A 14,647-nucleotide genomic window follows, 5' to 3' on the forward strand; every position below is an offset into this window, starting at 1 on the left:
GGTTCCGCCTGGGCCTATCTAAACACGATATGTAGCAGCGTTCTGGCCCAGTCCAAACATTAAAATTACTTTGAATTTGCGGTTGCTTTTTCGTTTTATATTTTACATGTTTACTTGAATCGAATGCTGCTTTGCATGATTTAAGTAACCTATTAAGCTTTATTTATGATCACGTAGCGCATCATATGCACTGATCATAGGTCTGCGTTAATCACGTCATAAACATAAAAACATGATGCACAGCGTATATATAACTACATTTATTTCTTAACATTTCGGTGCAAAAATTCGTAATTAACATCCGCATCAGCTCTGTTCGAAAACGCCCTCCGACTCGATGGCATACAGCTTCTCTCGCTACTTCTTCTCATCGGAAATATTCGGCAGCAATCGGTAGGTTTATAAACGGCAGCGGGCAGGAGTTCGTGAAAAATTTTCATCGGATAATGGAGAATCTATGCGCAAAATCCTGAAATTAAATAACAAACTTATTGATCAACTCAATAGTTAATAAAAAATTATTTATTATTTAGAATCAATAATTTACTGCATTCTGAAAATAATTAAAATGAGCCTACAAATGATTTGGGTTTTCTCCACAAACTGGAACCTACATATACACCGTACACGCGAAGAAAATCATAATAATGCACGACAATAATTAAACATTTAAAAATAAAACAAAAATAGAAATTTAACTATCAGTAAAAAGTTGAAACAAAGTTCCCAATATGCAAATAAAATATACAGCACATTTGTTTGCATATGGCTTTCAAAGTACTTTTAACGCAACGCACGCACCTGCACGGGAATATCCTGTTTATCAGTTACTTATGATTTCCACATTTTCCGGAACTTCTTTCTCTTGTTGGACATATACCATGGGAGGTTTCGACAAGGTGGAAAAAAGTTTTTCGACGATCAGACAGCTGACGCAAGTCCAAAGTTGGCAAAACCCACGAACCGTTGCAACAGTAAACGCTAAACTGCATGAAATAACAGCACAAAGTCATGCAGCGCTATGAACCATCTACCAGGAGCAGTCTTTATAGGTCTGGTGTACACTAAAATGCCTTTGTGATTACAATAATTAAAAGGAGAAACAGAGGATATCGTAAAACTTAAAAGAAGCGGAAGAAGAGAATTTATAAATTTGCGCTTTGTAGCTGCATGAGCAACAAATAAGTACATGTGATCATGACATCTACAGCAACGGTAGTACCGCCTCCAAGCGCGGGAAAGCGAACTACCACGGCTGGCAGTTTCCAAATAGCATCGAAATGTTTCAGTAAATTATGCTTTAATAATGATATTTATTTAACTGCTTACGAATATATTATTTATTTTTTCAATGTGCTAATTCAGGTTTCAACTTTGTATTTATAGAACTATGTATAGTTCATTAATATATTTTAAATAATATAGATATACACGCAATGATCTGCAGCGCGTACGTTGTGTCATACGTTTCAAGCAAACGTGAATGATCATTATAATGACTATTATTATTATTATTTTATTATTATTATATTACGGAACTTTTTCGACCGGATACACGGGCGTAGTACATGCATGCATATACTTGCTGCCGGTCTGGCGGGTCAGCACAGAATAAACCAAAAGCTGTTTCATTGGGCGGGGTATTTCTTTACTATCAAAACTATCCTTTGTGATTCAATAGGAACTGTGCAGTCGGCACCGCTAGATTTTGTTGGCTGAATTGAATAAATAAAGAAGTCTTTATTAAATTTGTGGGCCAGAACTACGATTTTCTGGGCCAGAATATTTCAGCGCCACGCTGGGCAAGTTCTTCCCACGAATCTGAACCAGATCTGGCCCACAATACGTTGGCCCAGAAGTGCCATTATCCTGGAACAGAAAATGTTCCAGATAGGCCAGAGTATTTCGTGCCCCGACCTGGCTTAATTTCGTTTCTAGAAATTGCACTGGGGACAGAGTCACCTGGAGTAGACTGCAGTGGAGTAAGCTGCAGCGTACCAAGAAAAACTGCGATACCGACCTGTTGTACTAAATTTTAAATTGTATAATATTTCTACTGACAACGAACGACTTTGACGACTGCTTCCACTTTGTTTTTGCATGTTTTTGTTTGCCGAAATATGAGCATCTAACACGTAAACGTGTAATGACCTTTAACAAATGTTAAAACTTTTTCTTTTTGATAATTTCAACTTTTGTTCCTTTTGTCTCGAGTGTCAAATGCTTTGAGGGGACCGTGTCCCGATGCATAAGACAATAAATTCAAATTCAAATTCAATTCAATTTGGATGGTCATCTAGTACGGTAGATGTGGTGCATCTTCCGTATAGCATGTCAGTACTGTATTATGTTCCTACAGAATTAACGTGACTGCTAGCAACACTATCACTGGCAGTTTCCGCATGAGTCATATGCAGTGACTCAGCCCGCCCGCCGGGCAGCCCGCGGCTCACTGCCCATCAAAAACACAAGCAAGCACAAGCAGGAATATTAGGAAGATAACGCAAGCATTCGCATCGTGGTTATGTCTGAGCGTGCAAAACTCATGGTGTCTGTTTGGCTAGCGCTGATGTTTTAGTAAAATTGACAAGAAATTGTTTTTCCCTGTTATACGGAAGTTTCATTACTAAAAATCTTGAAATATTCACTAACGCTTTGTATACTACTTTAACATTCGTGCCCGAAATTAATTTGAATTTTTCAATTGCGTGCTAAAAAGCAATTAAATTAAGTCGGTTAATTATACAACAGACCAGACGTTGACTGTAATTTCTTAAAAAATTAACTACTTTACGAAATTAGAAACAGACTTCAATTTAGGTAAAATTGCAAATAATAATAAGCGAATTAGCGATTAAACATGTCCTGATCAGTAATAACCAATTATCGTACAGCAAACTGGTGTACACTCATGAAAAAGCAATCTGACCGAACCGAATAAAAATTATCATCGGTATATATTGCGGTGTGTAATTGTACTGTGCAGTTAATGTAGTAAATAATCAAATAATAAGTGTGTATACGCATTGGTGTGAGTGCTGAGCCAGTGGTAGCGTTAACACTGACAGTTTCCATATATAATTCTGTAAAACCATAATAACGTACTCGTACGATGTTACCTTCTGCCGAATTGAATAAAGAATTTTATTAGAAAAAAAGCGAAATGTTTGCGATTATATATAGCTTCTTTCCGTGACCTTTGCAACGGCACGATGCCTTCCGCCGGGCACCACGGCTTCACCGGGCAGAGAATGCTCTCGCGCAACTATCATTATCTTTCAGCATTTTCTTGTGAAATCTCCCCCGCGGATCTTGTCCCGCTGGATATCAGTTTTATGTATATATCGCACACCTGCACTGCAGAATAATTAACCATATAAATATTGTTCACCGCAGGTGTGTTATTACAAAATAAAGCAGCATTTCTTTTGGATTTTCAAAGACTAGCAGAAACCAGATCCCGCCTAATTGTGGACCTCGTAAATGACCGTAAAAACTATGTACCCAGAACAAAGTTACTGTATAACAGAAAAACTTCCTCTATGCAATCCTGATCGGGAATCGTGTTCAATGCTCATTTCTCTGGAATAATATTCCGGGGAACGAATAGCGTGGAAGTTAAATGTTTCCGCCCACCAGATCCGCATCCTCGTGAGACGGATGAAGCGTAGTACGCGCTGCCTGGAAAAACGGTTGTCGCTACCGGCATGAACATGTTGACCTGCAGCAGCTGGCGTCAAGCGGGTAATCTGCCGGTAATATTAATGCCGGAAACGTATCGATCCCCGACAACATGCGTGCACGAAATAATTATAAGAATCTTTTAGTGGGCACACTGGGCAGTATGTTCACCATAGAGCATTGTGCAGGGCTTCATTAATAAGATTTTAAATACCGAAAAAACAACCAGAATCGATGTCATTTGCGTGGACACAATAGATATTATTCTAACATCATTTATTAAATTTAATTTTCTGTATTTTTTTTGTTTTGTTTTCATCGTATTCTGAAAACGATGGTCTCTTTCCATTTCTCACCGTTAAAATTCTTATGCCCGATGTACTTTATTTCAGTAGCACGATAACAAATATCAAGACCTTACTCCGGTTACCGATACAACGCTAAAATTAAGAATGCTTAATAAACCAGTACATAAAAGTTTTATGTACTGGTTTATTAAGCATTCTTAATTTTAGCGTACGTACCACAGTGTATTGTACCGGCAGAGTAGAATATTTGCCCGTATTTAAGATAATCATTATGTATTGTACAGTGTAAGAGTATACGCACGTTTTCCATTACGGACGCTTGTTGTTGTGATTGTGTTGAGCATGACAACGTTTGTCAAGAAGCAGTGCACTGCACCTGTTCGGTGCCGCTATTATGTACAGTACAGCAGTGACGTTGAACAGTAGGAGTGGCCAGCGGTGGTAATTTGCCTGGTCTGCAATCTGCATCGTCAAACCATCAACAAACCTGCTCCACATCCGCTGTGCATTTTGTACATGTGTACCGGAATTTCGCGGTCTTCCGCGAAAGATTCCTCTTTAACGTCTTACTTATATTAATCGCTATTCATCTGTTTTCATTAATTCTTCTCCTCCAGATCGGCCTACTCCTCAGCATATACAATATCCCTGCTAATGTATAAATGTTATGTAATAGTCTTGTATATATAGCTTGTGTAATAATCTTGTCTTGTATATTATGTTCTGCTAGCGCTTGAATATTGCCGGTTAAATAATTTTCATTTCGCTGTATCAAGAGCGGTAGTATTCGGATGTAATATTTATTTAGTTTGTGTTGAGCGGAATAAAATATGGATTTTAACCAGACGTTTTGGGAATCATTGCCCATGATGCCGGTGCCACCGACCAGCGCTCCGATCCCGGCGGCTACGTGTGCGGCCAGTATCGGCCAGTGCTCCGAACCGATAGGCTTATTCAGTACGTAAAGTACATAATCACGGATTTTTAGTATAATGTTAAATGTTAATATATTTCGTCGACTATAATTGTATGTATCAGCAATGTATATAAATATACGTCAATTGTGTACGTGTCTGTACGTATACATGTTGTGTACGTGGTGTACGTAAACAACATATTGCATATGTACGTATATTTTTTGTTGTGTACGTATATATAATAATATGTTGTGTATGTTGTGTACGTATGTATAATAATCAACATTCCTATAAAATGGGTTTGTTATTGTCCGATGTTTACCGGCTGGAGCGGAGGTGCGGTCTCTCCTGACGCATTCCCATGCCGCGTTCCTTCATTTCCGTCATGCGGCAAACAATAATAACCATGCCCACGGATTAGACTGATCCTGCGCTCAGCCTTAGGCAGACAACCAAAATAAACCCAATAAAGCACTACAGTGCTCTTAATAAACACTGCACGCTGTGTACAGGGAAGGCTGCAGCACGTGCTGCACAATTTATCCTCAGCCATCATTTCCGCCCACATGTTACACTGCATTATACATAGTAATCTGCTGTCGTTCTCCGTAATGATGTTGACAACTCGCTGCGCGCTTTAATTACGACCAGAAATTAGAAATTATTATTGACATGACTTAATAAGGAAAACCGTGTACGCGTCGCAATATGTATTCTGCAGTTTGTTTTTACTGTTTCATTAGTCCAAGCACAAGAGCAACTGGATGGATCGAAAAACTACTTATTACTATATTTTAAAAATACGTAACTAATTAAACTATTATTAAAAACATCTAAATTAAAAATTAAATTAATATTAGATAATATATATTTAATTTTTTCTTCTTAATGGAATTAAATATAAACCTAAATATTTATGGTCACTTCAATTATTATTAAAAAAATTTAAGTTCAAAACTAAAAATTCTTAATAAAAATAATTATAATAATTATAAATGTTAACGTATATTAAATTAAATACGTTAATATTCAGGTAGGTAATTCTTATGCCTAAAAACTGAAGTGCCTATATGCAGAAGACAAGGCTATTTTTTTGGTAAATATTTAGGTTAGGTTAGTTAATTTCTATTTTCTTCTGCGAGTAGCACTTATTTATAAGCGAATGAGTGCGTGAATAAATAGTTAATATTTATCATAATAAAATGCGACGTTAACCGGCGCTTTATTAAATCGTCCTTTAGCTCAGTTTCTGCAACGCAACGTTAGCGCCACGCGCAACCTGGACGTGGAGCCGCCGCGCCCTAACCCCTCCGCAATGACCTTTGGCTTCGGGGACTGGCTGGACCCGCTGGAGCTGTCGGAAGTTGACACCTTTGACCTGGAATCCCTGTACCGCCCCGCGCCCCTCTTCACCCCCGACTTTGACCTTTTCCCGGACAACCGCGCCAAACCGGAAGTCCCGTGGTTCCCGGGATACCCTCCCGACCCCCTCCCGTACAAAACCCCGTCCGCCGTGCCGGCGCTCCTCACGCCCTCCTGCGCGCTGGGTCCCCAGTATAAGGGTCCGCTGGAGCGGAAGCGCAGCAAGTCCAGCGGGAAGATCGAGGGGAAACCCTCCGGGAAACGCGCCCGCCACTTCTGGCAGTATAACCTGCAGTCCAAGGGGCCAAAGCGGAACACGGACCCCCGCCGGCGCTGCAGTTCGGCGTCGACGGTCAGCGATCCCGGGGTGGGCGGGGATCCGCACGTCCTGTCCAAAGCGGTGGACCCGGTGTTCAACTGGGAGCTCCGGGGTGACGTCCCGGACGGGGTGCGCATCAAACACACCGGGAAGGCGCGGCGCGGGGACGGGAATGACCTGACCCCGAACGTCCGGAAGCTGGTGAGTCTCGGGAAGGAGCTGGACGCCATCAACCAGGCCATCGAGGGACTGGACGCCGAGGCGGAAGTGGAGGAGGGCGGCGCGGGGCAGCGGGCGCGGCGGGAGAAGAATAAGCTGGCCTCCCGCGGGTGCCGGCTGAAGAAGAAGGCGCAGCATGAGGCCAACAAGATTAAATTGCGCGGACTGGAGGAGCAGCACCGTAAGAAACGCTAAGGTTAAAATCACAATTTTAGACGTTTCGCATTTCGAGCTTCGAAACAAGTCATTTCAAAATCAAAACCGGGCTGTAATAATTTGTAACGGTCAAGGAATGGAATTTTTCAGATTATTATTAATTAAATAATTTTACGAGAAACTGATCCAATTTAAAGCCGATTTAACAAAACGCATTGCTGAAAATAACGACTATTAACAATATTTTATTTACCGAGAATTTATTTGTATTAGAAAATAATATTCGGAAAATAAATTTAAAAACATACCTGTTTTTTATTTTCAAATTTTGGTTTAATTAAAATAATCATTTAAAAATCGGCCCGCAACTGAGTGGGGCAGTAAAGGTCACGGTAAAGGTCACTGTTGTAGATGAACTAATGGAGAGCATCTGCTGTATCCGGCAGATGCTGGTCGCTAAGGCAACCGCCCTGATGGTCGGCGGGATGGGTCAGCCGGAGGAGAAGGCCACGGAGTCGTTTCGACGAATCAAACAACAGCATCTCAGTAACTGGCAATTATTTTATTATTTTTATTAAGCAATGAACTGCTTCCAACCGTTGATTTTTTTTAGAAACATTTGTGGCCGGCCGCTCTGCTGATTACGTCAACGAGCAGCTGAAGTCGGCCGAAGGACAAGAACTCTCCAAACACCGATTTTAATCTTGTACATACCGTATTCTCCCATGTAATGACTAATTTAATTTTATTTTCAAGATGTATTAAATTAATTAAATGGAAACCGCGCTGGAGGAAATCGAGATATTGATGTCAACATTATTTTCTTGTTTGTAAATCACATAACTTGCGTTTTAAGTTAGTTAGCGTGTTTGCAACTAGCTGGGTCATATTGGCCAATTATAATGTAATTATTATATAATTATGTGTAAATAATATGTACATCTGAAATTTCTGTATATAAATCACGCAGTTTTTGATGAATATTTCTGAACGATTTTCGCCTCGAGCAAGTCCCGCTTGCTGCATAAGTAAAGCCACAGATAGTAACAGGAAAATCAAACAAAAATCAAAAATGATGCCGTTTACATCCCCGACCCCCCAGCGGACGGCGGCAGCGTGGACTGGCCGGCCACCGCCATGCGTGACACCGCCCAGTCCTTCCGGCGTTGTCCCCGCCACTTGGTGACGGCGCTGGTTGTTCGGCTGTCCGGGCGCTGCTCCGGACAGACCACTTTGACGGTGACCTTTCCCTTGACCAGTCGCCCGGCGTGCGCCACATCCTGGGCTTTGAGGAAGAAGGTCGTGGAGGTGGTGAAGGCCGGCATGGGGCGCGTGGTGACGATGGTGCCGGTGATGTTGTCGATGTGGAAGTCGTCGGTCCCGATCAGCGACAGCCCGGACAAGGCACCGGACAGCGCCGTCTCGGGGTTCAGCCCCAGCTGAAAAATACCGTCACTCAGCTGAATTTCCTTCCTGATGAATTTATTACTTCTACTCGTTGCATAATTTTTTTCTGATTTATATTGAGTACAGAATTATTTTTCTTTTATCTATTTGTATAATTCTGACAATCACAAATATTTAGTTTTTTTTTATTTGGTCTTTTATTCGTCATCCGCAAGTGTACACGCCTGCACGCCTTCGTCATCCGCAAATGAATATATTTTAAACATGGAAAGAATCAAAATTCGTAAGAGAAATCTGTCGCTATCGAATTTCATGTGACTGGCGCTAGATTAAACAATCTTAAAAGCGATTAATTTTCAGCGCTGTTTTAATACTATACCACAGTACTGTACTGGATGTACCCTATCTGTAGTTTTCTTCTGCTATCAGTATTATATTTTGTTTAGTTTTATCTAATTTTCTATGTATTTTTCTATTTATTTTCTATTTAGCTATTTTATTTCGTTGCATGATTATACTCGTACACCCGTTAAACAATTACTGCGGGAGATGTATAGAGTGGTTTTGATTTTCTTAGTAAACATCTGTTTCTTGCCCGCACGCTTGTTATTTTTATTATTTTATTTTTCTTTATACCTGTACAGCGGAAATTTAGCTGCTTTTAAATAAAAAAATTAAAATTGTTCGTACCAAGATCTGCGGGCGGATGACGCCGATCTCGGTTAGTGCGGGCGTGGCGCAGCGGATGGGAATACTGTACTCGCCCAGCTGGCCGACGTGGCGGCGCGTGGGGAGCAGCCCCGGCGCCGGGGAGGCCAGCGGCTCCACCGGGGCGTCACTCTTCATGTCTTTCTGCCGGTTGGCCGTGGCGCTGATCGTCACACTGTCCGGGATGGGTGGACGGCTGGACGTCGGCGGGTGCGTGCCGGTGCAGTTGATGGTGACGGAGATACGCACCGTCGCGCTGTCGCTGCGTCCGAACGTGTCCGTCACAAAATCTACCAACGCATATTATAGAAATATTATATTAATTTACCTATATAATTATGTGCTGCGTGTAAAATCTGTCAACGCATACATGTATTAGGCATATATCTGTATTTTAAATTATACATGCTGCAAAATTATGCGCAAGGAAAAAGCCGGCTTACGCCAAAATCCGGGAGACGCTGGCTGATGGCGATGCCGGTGTTGGACGTGATGGCGCCCGTGTCGGCGTTCACGACAAAGGTCACGGCGCCGCGCAAACTGTAGTGCAGCTGGCTCACCGGGCTCGAGGGGAGTGCCTGCCAAAAAGGCGTTATAGACATTTTATTTAAGAGATTAAATGAAATTAAATTTAATACATTACTATAAAAATAATTTAATTAAATACCCCTGGAATAAATTGAAGTAAATTTTTTTTTAATTAATTGAGTTAATATATTTTTAAATTGCATTTTCAAATTATATTTGTAATTAATTGAATTTATTAGGCAAAATTCAGATTTTGATTTATCTACAAATTTAAAATATATATTGCTGTATTTTATTAGGTAATCACATTCTGGGTAAAATGTAATTAAATAAAATAATTTACAATGATTGAAAAGTAGGATGAAATTGACGCGGTTGACGGTTTTGTGGTTTTACCGTGATCTCGGCAATGCGGTCGCCCGGTTGGAGACCGGAGCAGTCGGTGGTGACGTCGTAGATGAACAGCGGCATCTCGAATTGCGGACCATAGCAGGTGCTCATGTCCAGCTGCAGTTTCACCAAACTGCTCGTCTGCTTCCTGTAAAATCCGTTAATTTCGCCGGCCAGCTTACTACATCAGTTTCATATCTTAATTTTTTATTTTATTTTAATCTTTAATTTTTTTTAATGTTCTGAATTATCTATCCATTTTATTTCCATTTTTTTGCACTTCTTGTTACTAATTTGACGGCTATTGCCTTTCATTTCGAAAGCGCTTTTCTGCCATACAATTTTCGCGCGCATAAAAGTGATTTGTTTTTTTCTTTTACAATTTTCATTTAAATAAAAGTTTCTCAATAATTTAAGGTAATTTAATAATTTCAGATTTGAAAATCCTCAATAATTTATTTAAATAAAAAATTTTCAATAATTTAAGATTTTTAACTTGACCTTTGCAATTACGTATTTTCGAATCAAAGAATCTATAGAATGACGCCCTCGGTCATCCAGGAATTACCAGATGCTTCGAAGCCCTTTACCTTAAATATTACTGGCCAAACATGACACACGATGTGGCGGAATACATTGCTTACTCAAATGATGATCAATTATTATTTAATTTCCTATTTTAAATATGATTTAATTTAATTGTAGCTTTACTTTTTTTAATTTATTTTTTTCTCTAAACGTACATACCAGAGCGGTCGCGCGCAGCCACCTGGAAGTTTCTCGACCGCTCCTTATTAGCCACGTCCAACTGCCGGACAGACACGAACCCGGTACCGTTAATAGCGAACTCATTGGTCCCCCGGATCGCGTACTCGACACCCCCCGGCACCCCACTCCTCGCCTCCACCCGCAGCACCAACCCGTTCGCCGGAAGTGAACACGGCAGCTCCGCTGTATACACATTCTGGGAGAAGGCGATCTCCCGCTGCCCACTTCCGGTGGCCGCCGTATCTGCCACCGGGAGCATAATCGGGAGGTCCACCAGCTTCTTCCCGCCCACCGGCTGCCGGACCTTAATGTGGATCAGCGTGACGCAGGACTGATTATTCGCCGGGTTGGTGGCCTTGACCAGGACGTCCGTGAGGTCGATCCCGCGGAGGTTGGCGCGCCGGGATAACCCGAACTCCCCCGACGTCCCGTTGATGACGAACAACCCGGTGGGGTCGCCCTCGATGGTCCATTTCAGCTGGTTGGCACCTGGGTCCTGCGCCAGGACGGTCCCCAGGAGGGATCCCGGCGGGGTGGCCCCGTCCACCAGGACGCTGACCACCGACTGCGCGCAGATGGGGATCATGGAGTCGACGTTTAAGACGCGCCGGATGGGCTGGAAGATGTCCACCAGGATGGGCGGTTGTGGCTCAGAGGGGCGCGGCGCCGGCGGGCATATCGGTACGTCGCCGGTGGGCTCGATCTGGGCCGCCGGGAGTGGCAGCGGGGTCACCGGCTCCGGAGTCGGTTGGAAGGCGTTCATTGAGGGGTAGGAATAGGACCACTGCGCCGTGGTGCTGTCGGGGGTGGTCGAGGTCATCAGGGAGGTGTCGAACGGGGTCAGGGCGTTGGTGTTGTCCAGGAAGTTCCCGTTCCCGCCGTTCACCAGGTTTTTATTCCGGGAGTTGTCGAAATCCACGTTCCCGGTGTTTTTATTCCGGGAGTTGGCGAAATCCACGTTCCCGGTGTTTTTATTCCGGGTATTGTCGAAATCCACGTTCAGGGTGTTTTTATTCCGGGAGTTGTCGAAATCCACGTTCCCGGTGTCGGTGTTCTGCGCCACACTGCCGAACATCCCGTTCTGGAAGTCCTTCAGGAGGTCCTGGATCCAGTTTTATTGCCGGCGTTCCCGAAACTGGGCGGGGCAGGAGGTTCCGGCGTCCAGGCCGGGGTCACCACCACCTCCTCGACGTTCCCCAGTTCGTTGGTAAAGAAATGCCCGTTCTCGTTCTCCCGACTGGGAGGTTGCGGCGGGACCTCCAGGACCTTGTTAACCGGAGGCGGACGAGTCGTCGACCAATTCGGGATGAAGGGCATCCACTGCGGCGGCGTGGTGGTGGTGAAGCCGGACGGCGGCGTCGTGAACTGGAAGACCCCGGTTTGCCGTGCCGCCACCGTGAAATCAAAGTCGCTGAACTGACTACGCGCGTCCTGGGTGACACTGAACCCTCCCGAATTAGCGTCCGGCAACGGATTCCAGTTACTCGACACCTGATTGGTGTTTCCGTTGGTGTCCAGTCTTTTATTGGAGGTCTCGACGACACCGTTTCCTGGATCCGGTAGCGGGATCCAGTTGCTCGCTCCACCGCCATCCGGCAGAGGGTTCCAGTTGTTCCCCGCGGAATTCTCTAAAATCTTATTCCGGTTATTAGCGTCCGCCAAGCCTCCGGAATCCGGTAAGGGAATCCAGTTGGTGTTGACCACTGCGGAATTCTGGGCATTTCCGGCGTTCCCGTCGACCGTGTTGTCAATCGAGGTTCGTAACTGTGCACCGGAAGTGTCCTGTTGACCACTTCCGGTCATCCAGTTGGCCTCGGACCAGCCACTGCGGGCGGTGGTCATCCCGCTGGAGGCGTACCCGGCAACATAAGGACGCTGGTGGTCGGCGACGGTATTCCCGTTGGTGTTCGTATTCCCGTTTATATTCCCGTTCGTATTCACGTTCGTGCTCCTGACCATATTCCCGTTTATGTTCCCGTTGGTGTTCCCGTTGGCGTTTCCGTTAGTGTTCCCATCGGCGTTCCAGTTGGTGTTCCCGTTTATATTCCCGTTCGTATTCATGTTGGTGCTCCTGATCGTATTCCCGTTCATGTTCCCGTTCATGTTCCCGTTCATGTTCCCGTTTATATTCCCCTTCGTATTCCCGTTCATGTTCCCGTTCATGTTCCCGTTTATATTCCCCTTCGTATTCGCGTTCATGTTACCGTTTGCGTTCCCGTTGGTGTTCCCATTGCTAGACATGGCGACGGGAGCGATGTCCGCGTTTCCGCTGGGCGTGGTCATACACGGACAGTTCCACGGGTTTAACGGCATCTTAGTGACCAACCGGCGTTTGGAGGGCCTCCGCGGTCGCTCAGGGCGGTCGGCCGAGAGACCCATGCGCTGTTCACTGGGCACGAAGACCGGGCTATCCTCCGGGAGGGGGCGCTGGAGCTTCCGCGCGGATGGCCGACGCTTTTTCTTCCTCACTCCGGCTTGATTGAGTGCCGGTAATGGTGGATAAGCGGCGCTGTTGTCGAATGTTATTGCGGGCATAGGCGGATGTTGGTCTTGCTGGCTGGGAAAATAATCGTCCAACAGGTTGGCATTGTTAATCGCCGGCAGCCGGTGTGTTTGTGTTGCAACGCTCGAGTTGCCGCTGCTGTTGGTGACGGTGAGCGGCGGTGAGAGAGTGGTGCTGGGCGGTGGCTTACGGGGCGGGGCATCCTTGTCGGAGGTGACCGACTCCGTAGGGGACACCGGCGGGAGAGGCTCCGCCGGGAAAAGGGATGCGTAGAAGGAAGTTTTGGCCGAAGGGCGATTTTTCAGCACTTTCTCCACAATATTCTGTGGGCAGTATGTACTAATTACTGTACTCAATATCTGAATACCTTAATAATATTTGCATAATTCAAAAAATACGTTATGAATACTTCATCAATAATGTTATTTTTACTCAATAAAAAAAAGGATTAAATTTAAAAATAGTGAAAAATGAAATACCTAACTTGAATTTAATATCGTATAATTATCATTCGCACGTATGCTAGGTAGTATGTACCCAGTGTACCAGTGAAAAACCAGAATAAACACTCTCATAAGATAAAACTCAGTAATTTACGTCGGAAAAATAGCAGCAGCATAAGGCACAGCAGAAAAGTGAAATTTTACGAAAGAACTACTCTAGCCGAATAAAGCAATCGCTAAAGTACGGCTGTGTTTTTCCATGCGACAGGCTTCGTACAGCTAACATTGTAAAAGCTAGTATTCACTTCGACTTTGAAGGGGTACATTGTGAATTACGGACCTTTGTGAGCGGCGTTGTACCCCAAACCTTCCCATCACAAACGTATAACCCACAAGAAACAAGATATATAGACAAGAAGAAGCCCGCCAGAAAACGTCGCACTGGGGCAACGTTCCCAATCGATATCGGCACCGGCATAGCGCAGGATAAATCCCCACCGTGATTGTACCATCCAGATAACTTAATCCGCAAAGCAGTGGCACTGTCAGCAATGGTATAATTTGGACTTTGATAAGTCTCGCAATATGTACAAATACGAACTAAGTACCAAAACGGATGAAGGATGACAAGACAGTCACGCAGAGGACAAGAAAGTAAGCAATGGTTCACTTTCCTTGTAGTTCCATATATCTACTCTAGGTTAGCGACGAACACAGCAAGTAAATAACTATAAACAGGTAAAATGTTGGTAATTATCAATCATCGTGGAGATAATACACTGTCATAATAATTTTATTGCGGATGCTGTAGCAATGGTCCGGATGGTACAGATCATGCAACGGGATGCAAGCGTGTAATTGGAAATGTAGTGTAATCGGTGAGCCGGTATACTGCCGGTACTTGTAAATGATGTACGCTCCCGCTTCCGAAGGCAGGC

At 44.0% G+C, this 14,647-nt stretch overlaps 1 protein-coding gene across 1 annotated transcript; it reads left to right on the forward strand.

Moving 5' to 3' along the window:
• The first annotated feature begins 4,411 nt into the window (after positions 1–4,411).
• LOC129596572 (uncharacterized) lies at positions 4,412–7,950 on the forward strand. Its single transcript, XM_055493899.1, has 4 exons — positions 4,412–4,946; positions 6,148–6,987; positions 7,374–7,508; positions 7,576–7,950. The coding sequence occupies exons 1-4, from the start codon at positions 4,820–4,822 to the stop codon at positions 7,662–7,664; spliced, it is 1,191 nt and encodes a 396-aa protein (XP_055349874.1). The 5' UTR covers positions 4,412–4,819; the 3' UTR covers positions 7,665–7,950.
• The last annotated feature ends 6,697 nt before the right edge of the window (positions 7,951–14,647 follow it).

The sequence above is a fragment of the Paramacrobiotus metropolitanus genome, unplaced genomic scaffold (assembly GCF_019649055.1).
Source record: "Paramacrobiotus metropolitanus isolate TYO unplaced genomic scaffold, Prichtersi_v1.0 Parri_scaffold0000092, whole genome shotgun sequence".
Classification (NCBI taxonomy): domain Eukaryota; kingdom Metazoa; phylum Tardigrada; class Eutardigrada; order Parachela; family Macrobiotidae; genus Paramacrobiotus; species Paramacrobiotus metropolitanus.